At 47.3% G+C, this 13,282-nt stretch overlaps 1 protein-coding gene across 1 annotated transcript; it reads left to right on the top strand.

The window, feature by feature from the left end:
* Positions 1 to 211: 211 nt before the first annotated feature.
* Positions 212 to 12,771, top strand: PSMB4 (proteasome subunit beta 4). Its single transcript, XM_029581268.1, has 7 exons — positions 212 to 372; positions 642 to 848; positions 2,426 to 2,572; positions 11,368 to 11,449; positions 12,126 to 12,242; positions 12,327 to 12,415; positions 12,625 to 12,771. The coding sequence occupies exons 1-7, from the start codon at positions 260 to 262 to the stop codon at positions 12,635 to 12,637; spliced, it is 768 nt and encodes a 255-aa protein (XP_029437128.1). The 5' UTR covers positions 212 to 259; the 3' UTR covers positions 12,638 to 12,771.
* Positions 12,772 to 13,282: the final 511 nt, after the last annotated feature.

The following is a 13,282-nucleotide window of genomic DNA, read 5'->3' as shown; positions in this document are numbered from 1 at the left end:
AAAAGGTGCAATATTACATAACAGTAATAGCAGTAAAATCAAATGATTAAGTGGGGTCTGGTGCTAGTTTCAGTTCTAGCTGCGGGCAGGATCCTGTAGTTTACAGAAGTTTTCCTGCTCATCCCATGTCAGAAGTCTTGCATTTCCCTCGCAGCCTCGCTCCTCTCGCTGGCTTCCGGCCACACATAAGATGTCCCAGGCGTGGGGGAGGCGGCGGTGACAGTTTCCGGCGTCTGCTAACGTCACTTCCCGCGCAGTCATGGAGGGAGCAGGGACGAGGTTTTGGAACAGCGGCCCGGCGCCGGGGCAGTTTTACTCGTTGCCCGGGAGCTGCGCCTCAGAACCGGGGAGAGAGGCGTGGGGGCGCACGATGTGAGTGGCCGCCGGGGAGAAGAGCGGGGAGGGAGAGAGAGAAAGAGCGCCGACGGGTGGTTTCACTTTCACTACAGCGCCGGCCTGCCGAGTCATGATGAGGAGGGGAGAAAGACCGGCACCCTGCCGGGGAAGGAGAAAGGGAGAGACCCGAGCCCTGCCGAGTGCCCCGGGGGTAGCGGATCCCGCATGCTGCTATCTCTTGGTGAAGAATAGGGTGGGGAGGGAGCTCCGGTTTTCAGCCTCACTGCTTTCTGTCCCCTCCCCAGGAGCCCCATGGTGACGGGCACCTCCGTCCTCGGAGTGAAGTTCTCCGGGGGAGTGATCATCGCCGCTGACACGCTGGGCTCCTATGGCTCTCTGGCTCGCTTTCGGAACATTTCCCGGATCATGAAAGTTAACGATAATACAATGCTGGGGGCATCGGGAGATTATGCAGACTTTCAGTACCTGAAACAGGTCCTGGACCAGATGGTGTAAGTGACTGCTCTTTGTAGAGGTCCTTTCCTTGCTTCCCACTACACCCTTCTACCTTAAATCCGCTTGTTGATGTTTTCATGGGAGATCGACTTTAACTTGTATTGTTGCTACCAACATCCCACATTCCCTTAGTTTCTGCGTAAGCAGGCCCATAGTGTATTGGCGACAGCGGGTTGTGTCACCTAGCATCCTCAATTTCTGTCCCATACTCAGAGGGACTTTATTTTTCATTCCTGCTCTCTACTGGAAGTTAAGTGAGCATGGGTCAAAATTACCTGCCTTTTCCCAAATATAAGAACATAAGAAATTGCCATGCTGGGCAGACCAAGGGTCCATCAAGCTCAGCATCCCGTTTCCAACAGAGGCCAAGCCAGGCCACAAGAACCTGGCAATTACCCAAACACTAAGAAGATCCCATGCTACTGATGCAATTAATTCTCCAACTTTTACTGTTTCAAGGGAAAACCTTGCCCGGTGGTTTTTGTACGGGGGCTTGATATAAGGGTAACCGATTTGCAGCTACCCTTTTTGTTAGCCCCCATCTATTATTCTTTATTATTTATGAAAGTATCTGCTTTTTTATTATTATTATTTTTCTAATGTTTTTTTCTTAAAATCCCTTCTCCCCGGCTGCTTATCCGACCCAATATATTTTTTTTATTATTGTATACTTATCAAGGTCGCCGCCTTTAATAATTCTCATGGGTTCGGATCTGCCCGTCCGACATTGGCCATGTTTCGGCACTGTGTGCCTGCTTCAGGGACTGCGGGTGCCGAAACATGGCCAATGTCAGACGGGCAGATCCAAACCCATGAGAATTATTAAAGGCGGCGACCTTGATAAGTATACAATAATAAAAAAAATATATTGGGTCGGATAAGCAGCCGGGGAGAAGGGATTTTAAGAAAAAAACATTAGAAAAATAATAATAATAAAAAAGCAGATACTTTCATGAATAATAGACGGGGGCTAACAAAAAGGGTAGCTGCAAATCGGTTACCCTTATATCAAGCCTCCGTACAAAAACCACCGGGCAAGGTTTTCCCTTGAAACAGTAAAAGTTGGAGAATTGAGTAAGAAGGGAAAGAGGTTTGTTGGTGATTACTGATGCAATTAATAGCAGTGGCTATTCCCTAAGTAAACTTGATTAATAGCTGTTAATGGACTTCTCCCCCAAGAACTTAGCGAAACCTTTTTTGAACCCAGCTACACAAACTGCACTAACCACATCCTCTGGCAACAAATTCCAGAGCTTAATTGTGTGTTGAGTGAAAAAGAATGTTCTCCTATTAGTCTTAAATGTGCTACTTGCTAACTTCATGGAATGCCCCCTAGTCCTCCTATTATTCGAAAGTGTAAATAACTGATTCACATCTACTCGTTCAAGACCTCTTATGATCTTAAAGACCTCTATCATATCCCCCCTCAGCTGTCTCTTCTCCAAGCTGAACAGCCCTAACCTCTTCAGCCTTTCCTCATAGGGGAGCTGTTCCATCCCTATGTTTAAAATAAATTTAGAATTTTAGTATCTTTCTGGGTGAGAGTGCTTTGCTGCCATTTATTCTTTTCCAGAATTGATGAGGAGTTGGTTGGAGATGGGCATAATTATAGCCCAAAGGCCATTCACTCTTGGCTGACCAGAGTCATGTACAACCGGAGGAGCAGGATGAACCCCCTCTGGAACATTGTAGTCATTGGAGGCTTTTATGGCGGGGAGAGGTAAGATGCAACTTCCTTTGAATTTCCTATGGTGTAGCCAGCTGGACTCAGGACCAATGGGTTATGCTCCCTTGCCAGCTGATGGAGATGGAGTCAGATTTCAAAGCTGACATCACCCTACAGACACTGCTGCAGTGACCTCAGCAGTCCAGTATCTCTCCCTCTCCAGCAGATGGTGGATAGGTTGGATGTACCTCTCCCTATGGTGATTGCTGTAGTTTTTGGAAGGAGAAAGTCTATGCTTAAATTGTGTAAAAAAAAAAAAAAAAAAAAAATTGAGTCCCATTCTCCTGCTGTGATACCTCCTCCCACTTGAGAATTCCTGATTTCCAAGGTCCCTCAGAGGTATGCCTTGGACTTTGCTGCTTGAGCAGCTGAAAGATAGCTGGTGCAGGAAGCAGAACGCAGCGGTGATTGCCAAAGCCCTCTCCCCCGCAGCTAGAGCCTGTCTCTGTATTCAGGAGGTAAGGACCTACTCCAGATAAGTAAAAAAAAAAAGGTGATTTACGATTCAGAGATGTTTGGAGGGGTTTATGAGAAGACTTTCTCTGGTCTCCTTTTGCAGCTTGCCATACCGACATCATTTCTGATCTCATTGGGGTAAGGGGGCTTCTGAATGGGTTGAATGGCCCTCCGGTGGGCTAGGCCCCGCTGTAGGCCATGGTGGTACCATCTTGCGCGCATCTTGGTGCATGTATTGCCTTCCACAGAATGTCGGCACATTCAGTGCGTCAGCTCTGTGCTGCATGCAAACGCGTACAACCTAAGTACAGAATACAGGTAAAGCCGGGCGCACGGGCACGTTGCTGCGTCCTGCCTAAGTGCCCGAAATCTGTGCACATAAAATTTTAAGCGCGAGCCAACAGTACGCACAGTTACCACCACTGGCTCCAGCAGCCAAGCAACAAACGCCTTTCTCTCTGTGCTGCTTGTCATATTAGGCCTTCATCATCTAACCTGGATTCCAACTTATGTCAGCACTGTGAGGAAGCCCAGGGAGAGTTGTCCTCCATAGCTTTAAGTTGAAGTACCCTGGATCTGAGAACCCCTGTGACTGGGTCATCCATGGGAGAGGGAAATTCAGCGGTGCCTAGCCCAGTACCTCCTGGGCTAGGCATGGACCCGGCTGCCTTGGGTGGAATTTTTCCAGGGCCTTCAAGCCTTTGTACAAGCACAGTCTACTACCTCACTTGCCCCTGTCCGGATGGAACCTCAGCCTGTAAGCCCTTCCTCTCCCAGTCCTATCGGCAGACCTCACCTCACCAAGGGTATCCCGCGCAGGGGCACGGACGAAGAGGAGGATATGGATTCCTTGGAAGATGGGGAAATTCCCCCTGGCTTAGAACTCTATTGGATCATGTTACGGTTTTTCCATAGAGACTGATTGCCACATCTGGTTTCCCAGACCCTAAAGATGCTGGGAGTTCTGGGGGCAGACTGACGGAACCAAAGAAGAATCCCATTCTGATTTCCCTATGGAAAGCCTATCCGAGACTTACCTACATATTCCAATCCGTCAAGAACACTGTTTCCTACGCTTTGTGGTACTGGGTCACCCATATCAGTTCTGGGCATTAGCCTTTGGCCTAGCCCCTGCCCCCCGAACATTTTCCAAGATTATGGCACCATTGAGAAAAGATGGAATCCTGGTACACCCGTACTTGGATAACTGGTTGATCTGGGCCAAGTCTGTGGAAGAGAGTCTCCAGCTAACCAACAGGGTGACCTCCTTGGTTCAGAAACTCGGGTCGTAAACCTGGGGAAAAAAGTTTCAAGCCCCCCCCCCCCCGGAATATCTGGGAGTCCAGGTCGACACCAAGCAGGGCAAAGTCTTCTTCCACCCATGTGGATAAGGAACTTGATGTCCCAAGTATGTCAGTTGATAGCTCCACATGGAGCTATCAACTATCTCCAACTCCTCTGTTTGGCGGCAATCCTGGAAGTAGTGCCATGAGAAAGTGCACACATGCAGCCACTTCAATGCTCACTACTGGCACGCTGGAACCAGCTGTCTCGTGGCTATTCAATTCATCTCCACTTACCCAGGAACCTCATCTGAGAACGGGTGTACCCCTGTCCTTCCCAACCTATCTGGTCCTCACAACAGATGCGAGCTGGGAAGCTCACCTTCAAGAACTGACAACCGTGAGGCGTTGGACCAAGGAAGAGGCCCTCTGGAACATTAACCGCCTGGAAGCCTGGGCAGTCAGGTTAGCATGTCTACAATTTAGCCACAGACTCCAGGGTCAAGCAGTCCGCATAGTACCAGCAAAACAACAGTAGCCTACATCAACCACCAGGGAGGAACCAAGAGCCAGCAGGTGTTACAGGAGATAGATCTCCTTATGGAATGGGCAGAAATACATCTACAGATAATCTCAGCCTCCCACAACGCAGGAAAAGACATCAGAGCAGACTTTCTAAGCAAGGAGAGTCTGGATCCAGGAGAGTGGGTGTTGTCTACCAAAGTCTTTCAGCTGATAGATAGCGGGGATCTCCCGTCTATCCAGCTGCTGGCTGCATCCCACAATGTTAAGGTTTCAATTCTTCAGTTGCAGACAAGATCGGTGGTCCCTGGGGATCGACGCTCTTCCGGCCAGGTCTGAACAAGAAGAGTTGCTATATATAGAAGTGACGGCAGAAGAAGACCAAACGGCCCATCCAGTCTGCCCAGCAAGTTTCGCACTTTTTTTTTCTCATACTTATCTGTAACTCTTGGCTCGTAGTAACCTTTTGGTTCTATTTCCCTTCCACTCCCACCATTAATGTAGAGAGCCGTGTTGGTGCTGCATCTAAGTGAAATATCTAGCTTAATTAGTTATGGGTAGTAACCGCCGCAATAAGCAAGCTACACCCATGCTTATTTGTTTACACAGACTATGTAATTTAGTCCTTGTTGGTTGTCTCTATATAGATCCACTTTTCTTCATTCCCCCTGCTGTTGAAGCAGAGAGCTATGCTGGATATGCATTGAAAGTGAAGTAACAGGCTTATTTGGTTTGGGGTAGTAACTGCCGTAAAAAGCAAGCTACTCCCCCCTTTTTTTCCCACATTCATTCACGTCCTCTAGACTTTATGGCTCCACATTCATTCACGTCCTCTAGACTTTATGGCTCCACATTCATTCACGTCCTCTAGACTTTATGGCTCCACATTCATTCACGCCTCTAGACTTTATGGCTCCACAGTGTTTCCCATGCCCCTTTGAAGTCTTTAACACTTCTGGTCTTCACCACTTCCTCCGGAAGGGCATTCCAGGCATCCACCACCCTCTCCGTGAAGAAATACTTCCTGACATTGGTTCTGAGTCTTCCTCCCTGGAGCTTCAAATCGTGACCCCTGGTTCTGCTGATTTTTTTCCAACGGAAAAGGTTTGTCGTTGTCTTTGGATCATTAAAACCTTTCAAGTATCTGAAAGTCTGTATCATATCACCTCTGCTCCTCCTTTCCTCTAGGGTGTACATAGTTAGATTCTTCAAACTCTCCTCATAAGTCATTCGATGAAGACCTTCCACCTTTTTGGTTGCCCTTCGCTGAACCGCCTCCATCTTGTCTCTGTCTCTTCGGAGATACGGTCTCCAGAACTGAACACAGTACTCCAGGTGAGGCCTCACCAAGGACCTGTACAAGGAGATAATCACTTCCCTTTTCTTACTCAATATTCCTCTCTATGCAGCCCAGCATTCTTCTGGCTTTAGTTATCGCCTTGTCACATTGTTTTGCCGACTTCAGATCATCACCCCAAGGTCTCTCTCCTGCTCCGTGCACATCAGCCCTTCTCCCCCCATCGAATACAGTTCATTCGGATTTCCACTCCCCATACCTTCCCTCCATGGCCTCTGCTGGGCAGGGTCATTCACAGAATCGAGCTCCACAGTGGATTAGTGCTACCAGTTGCTCCGGATTGGCTCAGGCATCCGTGGTATACGAACATGTGGAGACCCCTTCTGTGCCTTCCACCCTACAGGGGACTGCTTCAGCAGGGACCGGTCCTTCACGAGGATCCAACTTGATTTTGTCTTACGGTCTGGCCCTTGAGAAGGCTTGCCTGATGAAGCGAGGATATTCTGAAGCAGTTATTGCCAACTTACTCCACTCTCGGAAGTTTACATCCCTAGCATATGTGCGGGTCTGGAGAGTAGTTGAGGCCTGGTGCGAAGAACGCAGTGTTCCCCCCCCCACTCAGGCGGTCAGAATCCTACTTTCTGGAATTTTTGCAGGATGGCTTGCATAAAGTTCTGACCCTTAACTCCTTGAAGGTCCATGTAGCTGCTCTCTCCTGTTTCAGGGGTGAGGTGAACGGAACCCGCCTCTCTCATCCAGACAGGGCCTGTTTTTTGAAAGGGTGGCCTGTTCCCTTGTGGAATCTTAATCTAGTATTGGAAATTTTTGGCAGGGACCAACTTTCAGCTGCTGTGCAGTCTTTCCTTGCGTGTATTAACCATGAAAACTGTTTTCCTGGTGGCTATATGCTCGGCCCATTGCATCTCTGACTAAAAGCCTTGTTGTATCCGGGAACCGTTCCTCTGGGTGAGTCCAGGAGCGTTATGGCTTTGTACCGTTCCATCCTTCTTGCCCAAGGTAGTCTCGGAGTTTCATTTGAATCGGTCCATTTCGTTGCCATCCTTAGATAAGCACAAGGACATGAAACAGTTCTGCCGCCTCCACCATTTAAACGGCAGTAGACCTTTGGTGCAGAATCTGGAAGCTTCAGAACCGGTCCAAGAGACGGACCGCCTGTTTGTCCTTCAGTGGAAGGAAGTAGGGTAAACCAGCTTTATGGGCTACCATAGCTTGCTGGATTAAGGAGTTGGTCGCAGGAAAGCCATTACATTCTCAGGTTAAAGCTCATTCCACTAGGGTTCATGGGCAGAAGCAAGGCTGCTGTCAATACCTGCCGAGCGGTGACATGGTCGTCCTTGCATTCCTTCTCCAGATTCTATTCACTGCACGTACATGCCCGGGAGGACGCAGTCTTTGCAAGGGTGGTTTTAACTGGACCACGGGCAGCCTCCTGCCCCAAGTGGGAATAGCTTTTGTACATCCCATTGGTCCTGAGTCCATCTGATTACATGCTAGGAAATGGAGAAATTTCATTTTCCTTAGTGTAGACAGATGCACTCGACCACCCACCCCCTGTTGCCCAAGATCGGTGCCAATGATTCGCCTATGGAATGGATATCTCTTGCAAGAGATTACGGGTAAGCAGTTATCCAGTCCCTTGATCACAGCATCTATATTATGCTGGGGTTCAGTGTTTGGTTGAGTACAGGTATGCTTATCCATTTTTAATCGTTTTTTTCAATAGTATGTCCACAGTGGCTTTTGAATAGAATACTGAAGGGCTGAGGTCACTGCAGGGGTGTATGTAGGGTGTCCTCAGCTTTGAAATCTGACTCCATCTGCTGGCTGGGGAGCATAACCCATTAGTCCTGAGTTCATCTGTTTATACGAGGGTAAGTAAGTAAGTCACAAATCTCTCTACTAAGGTAATAAAACATATATCTGTAATGTCATATTCCATAGATGGCAGCACCTTAGAAGTGCTTATGTACATAAATAGTTATTTAAACTGTGCATGCGCAGGGGCTGTGTACACAAGGAAAATGGTTGCCTTGTCAGATTGTACGGTCAAAGAACAATGTGCTGTTGTCCGATTTTTATGGGCTTAGTGGCAAAAGACATTCATAAAGAAATGTATCCAGTATAGGGAGAGAAATGTCTCTCGCGTAAAGCAATTTATAACTGGACCGATAAATTTGCACAAGGACGTGCCAACGTGAACGACAAAACCAGACCTGGTCGGCCTGTAGAGATTGCGACAGAGGCAACTGTGAAGCAGGTTGAAGAGATGGTTCGCGCTAACCGGAGGGTAACAATTGACGAAGTTGCCAAAGAAATTGGGTGTTCTCACGGATTAGCATATTCCTTAGTGCACGATGCATTTGAACTTTCGCAAAGTCTGTGCAAGATGGGTTCCCAAACAGCTGACCGAAGACAATAAGAACAATCGGATGGGTGTCTGTTTGGAAAATCTCTGCCGTTATGCAAACGAAGGTGAATCAATGATGTCACGTATTGTTACTGGTGACGAGTCGTGGGTGCACCACTATCAACCAGAAGCGAAACGTGATTCCATGCAGTGGCAGCATCCACGATAACCAACACCAAGAAAGTTCAAGCTTGTGCCTTCTGCAGGAAAGGTGATGTTGACTATGTTTTGGGACCGAGATGGGATACTCTTAACCAATTTTCAGAAGCGTGGTGAATCTGTTAATTCGGCTTCCTACTGTGCTACTCTATTAAAGCTTAAAGGAGCTATTCGTAGAAAACGCCCAGATCTGGAAAAAAGAGGAGTGCTGATTCTTCATGATAATGCCAGACCACACACTTCGAATGAGAGTCGTCAGACAATTGCGAACCTGCACTGGTAAGTTCTTTAACATCCACCATACAATCCGGATTTGGCACCCATCGATTTTCACTTGTTTGGCAAACTGAAAAGCCATCTCAGTGGTAAACATTTCACCAGCGATGAAGTGAAACAAGAGGTGAAGCTCTGGTTACGATGCCAGCCAAAAGACTTTTATACAGAAGGTTTTGACGGACTTTTCAAACGCTTGGACAAATGTATAAATGTTCACGGCGATTACGTTGAAAAGTACCGTATTTTCCAGCGTATAAGACGACTTTTTAACCCCTGAAAATCTTCTCAAAAGTCGGGCGTCGTCTTATATGCCGGGTATCGTCTTATAGGGCAGCGCTTCTCACCGGTGTGGCAGGTGTGTCGCGTGCTCCCGGTCTCTCCCGCTGCTCTTCCTTCCCTGCTGCTGTTGCCGCTGGGCTATCAGCACGTTCAAGCCCAGCGGGAACAGCAGCGGTGTAAAAAAAAAAAAAAAGCTGTGCCATCCGCGGCTGGCCTTTTCTTCTTCCCGCCTCCCCGACCCGGAACAGGAAGTGATACACAGTGTGGTGCGCGGGAAGGAGAAAGCCGTACCGCATGAAAAAATAGCGGCGACAGCAGCATCGGCCCCCGAGCAATCGAAGCAGCTGATAATAGGGAAAGGAGACAGTAGCATGAGCCTCCCGCGGCCGATGGGATTCTTCTTTCTTGTCCTGTGGGGGCTGGAGGAGGAGGCTGCTGCAGCTACTATTTGTGCTTGGGGGAGGGGAGAGGAAGTGAGTGAGAGAGAGAGAAGCAGCCAGCCTTTGGGTAAGTGAGAGAATGCATTTGATTGAGAGCCATGTGTGTGATTGAGAGAAACTGGTCAGAGAGCTCATGTGTGTGTGTGTATGTATGTGAGAGACAATGAAAGTGACTGCTCAGAGAGATGACTGATGTGTATGTGAGTGTGAGAGAGAGAAAAAGCATGGAAGTGAGAAATCTGGGTATGTGAGAGAGCATGGGAGTAAGAAGCCTGATTATGTGAGAGAGAGCATGGGTGTGGGAGGGCTGTGTGTGTGCGTGCATGAGAGAGAGACTGCTTGATAAGGTGACGGTGTGTGTGAAAGAGACTGGTGTGTGTGAATGTGAGAGAATGTGATTCAGGGAATGAGAAGCCTGTGCACGTGAAGAGCGAGCATGGAAATGAGAGAGAGACTGGTGTGTGTGTGTGTGTGTGTGTGAAGCTCGTATATGTACGGTAAGCAGAACACGGGAGTGGGAAGCCTGTGTGTGTGTGTATGGCATGAGAGAAACTGTTCAGGAAGGTGTCTGGTGTGTGTGTCAAAGACTGTTTGGGAAATGATTGGTGTGTGAGAGACAGAAACTGGTCATGGGGGCATGACTGGTATGGTGTGTGTGTGTGAGAGAGACATGGGCCCTAAGGAAGAGGACCATGAGTATAGAGCTTAGCCACTACTGCGGCTTCTGGTGTGTGCTACAGCCTGCATGGAAGAGGAGTAGGAGAGCTGCTGGAGGGGGTAAGTAAAGGTGGCTTTTTAAGTTTATTTTTCTTGATTGCCATTTTAATTTAATATTGTGATCTGTCTGCTTTTTTGAAATATTTTATTGGTGTTTGGAGAATGTATAATAGTTTTTATGAGTTTTTAATTGTTGGATGTTCTGTTCATAGCTGTTTTGAAACATTTATTCTGCTTATTAGTATAGTTTTACAATTATTTCTGTGTGGGGATCTATAGCTGCTTGCTAGTTCTGTTTTCCTAATAAGAGGTGTATTGGTTTTTAGGGCCTGCTATACGGTATTTGTAGTGTTGCCTTTTCATTGATGGGGTTGCTCCTGTTTGAGTGTAAAATTATTTTTTTTCTTAAAAATATGTATAAAAAAGGGGGGGGGGGGTCGTCTTATAAGCCAGAAAATACGGTAGTTGGTTTTTCCAGAAAAACTGTGACTATATGCTGTATATTTCACAGTAAATAATTCATCTTTTGCATTTAAATACATTTCATGAATATTAATCCCATGTATGTTTGTGACTTACTTACTGACTTACCCTCGTACTACGGAAAATGGAGAAATTACTTCCCTAATAATTTAGATTCTGCTGCTAGGACAGTCTAGAGTAGGGAAACATAGCCTTGTGCAGTACAAAAGACATGGGACCCAAAGCAAGTTCTGGGGGAGTGTGTGTGTGTACAGGATGATCTCAGGCAACTGTCTATAACTAGCTAGGTACATAATTTAGTCTCTTGTCCCACAGTTGACCTCTATATACCATTCAGTTTCTCAATTTATTGTTGCAGCTGCTTCATTTTCATACGGGATTAGATAGCTTGATTATGTACTGACATTTGAATGATAGTACAGCAGTGCTTTCCTTTTTCCTGTTTTCAGCTTTCTGGGTTATGTTGACAAGTTGGGCATTGCCTACGAAGCCCCGATTATTGCAACGGGGTTTGGAGCCTACCTGGCACAGGTAAGAGGAGACAGCTTTTCCCAACAAGTACCACTTTTATGGAGATGCTCCACTTCATACTGGAGGTGGCTTACTCTGCAGGATTACCGCCTAGGTTTGAAAATTGTTTCCCCTAATATCTAGTGCAACCATGAAAGTTGTCTGTACAGACGGCTCATTCCCCATCTTGCGTAACTCTTTTTATAGTCTTTGTTGCAGCTGTTCTTCTAGCACTTGTATGTATGGAGGATTTTATATAAAATGATTAGCACATGCTACCTTCTCTCCATACAAATATGTGGGGCATTATAATGTACTGAAGAGTCCCTTAGGTCTTGAATGTTGGTATTGAAGTGGTGTGCTGTAGCTGGCCATCATTGGTCTAGCCTTTCTGCTGTTGACAGCTGTGTTCTTCCATAAGAGGGGCTAGCTTCAATCTCCCCCCCCCCCCCCCAATAAAAAAAAAAAACAGCAGAGCATCAGTCTAAGTCTTCTAGACCATTCCTTCTCTCATAGCAAGGATGGCAGAAAAGGACCAAATGGTCCAATCAGTCTGCCAAGCAAGCTTCTCATGGTAGTAACTGCTGCGGTGTGAGCGTTACCTCCCTTTCTTTTTTACTGGGCAAAAGTACATGATTCTAGCCCATCAATTGCCAAGAGCTAGTTGGGTACTAAAGAGCTAGTGTTGTCTCTTCAGCCACTCATGAGAGAAATCTTGGAGAAGCAACCAGTCTTGAGTAAAGATGAGGCACGAAAGCTGGTGGAACGCTGTCTGAAGATTCTGTACTACAGGGATGCTCGCTCCTACAACAGGGTGAGTAGTCAGAGCAAGAGACGGGCTCGGCGTGGGCTCTCCTAAGCTCCAGCTGCCACTGAAAGAGTTTGTTTCCTTTCTCAGTATGAGATTGCCACGGTGACAGAGAGTGGTGTAGAAATAGAAGGGCCCCTGGCTGCAGAGACCAACTGGGAAATCGCAAACATGGTGAGGTAAGGCCTCCAGGATTCAGGGGCATGTGAGAGAGCACCCTTTAGAAAACCCAGCTGCACTCTGCTTCCATGACCTTTATGGGATTGGGGCATGCTCTACGGACCATATTAATAGCCACTGTTCACTGCAAGAGCATTTTCATTACCAAAAGGCTTGGAGAGGAGTGGGTATTGTTTTAACCCCAGGCTTTCCTCTTTCCTCCTTCCAGTGGATTTGAGTGAATTCAGAAGTTGGCTGTGAGGCTGGAGCTGCACCTGTTTCCTGTCTTCACCTGCATCGATCTTTGGCTTTGATATTATTGTAAGAGTTGGTTTGCTTTTGTTTTTTAAGTAAAAAATAAATGGTTAAAAGTGAAGGGGTGTGATTTGTTACAGGATCTTCCTCATGCAGCCTTTCAGAACATGGTAGAGGGCTCCTGCCCCCCCCCCCCCGCCCCCCGCTCCACTGTAACCACTGCCCCTGCTCAGCCCTTTAAAGAGCCCCCCTCTAACCATTCGTTACCTTGAAACTGTTTTGGGGTTGGGTGCAGTTCACTGCTGCTGTTTTTTATACCACCTCCAACGGGCAGAGACTTAAGACAGGCAGCATGGAGAGAACAGCCCTACCCTAATGCTAGAAAGAGATGCACTTACATAACCAAGGCTGAGCCTTTAGTGGGGGTTTCTGTGGTCACTGCTGTAATACTAATGTGAACAAGGGCCACCCCCCTCTCTGCTTCTGCTGCAGTGATCCACCTACTTCCCCCTCAGCTGTCCTAGAGCTGGATGGGACAGCACACTTTTAAAGTAGGACTAAAGGATCAAACATTTACCCCTACAGGGGCTAAAGGAAGCACAGGAAGGCTCTTATAACAAGAAAAGGCAGGT

This window comes from Rhinatrema bivittatum, chromosome 16 (assembly GCF_901001135.1).
Source record: "Rhinatrema bivittatum chromosome 16, aRhiBiv1.1, whole genome shotgun sequence".
NCBI classification, from domain to species: domain Eukaryota; kingdom Metazoa; phylum Chordata; class Amphibia; order Gymnophiona; family Rhinatrematidae; genus Rhinatrema; species Rhinatrema bivittatum.
Note: the sequence above shows the minus strand (reverse complement) of the source record. Positions and strands in the feature narration are given on the sequence as shown.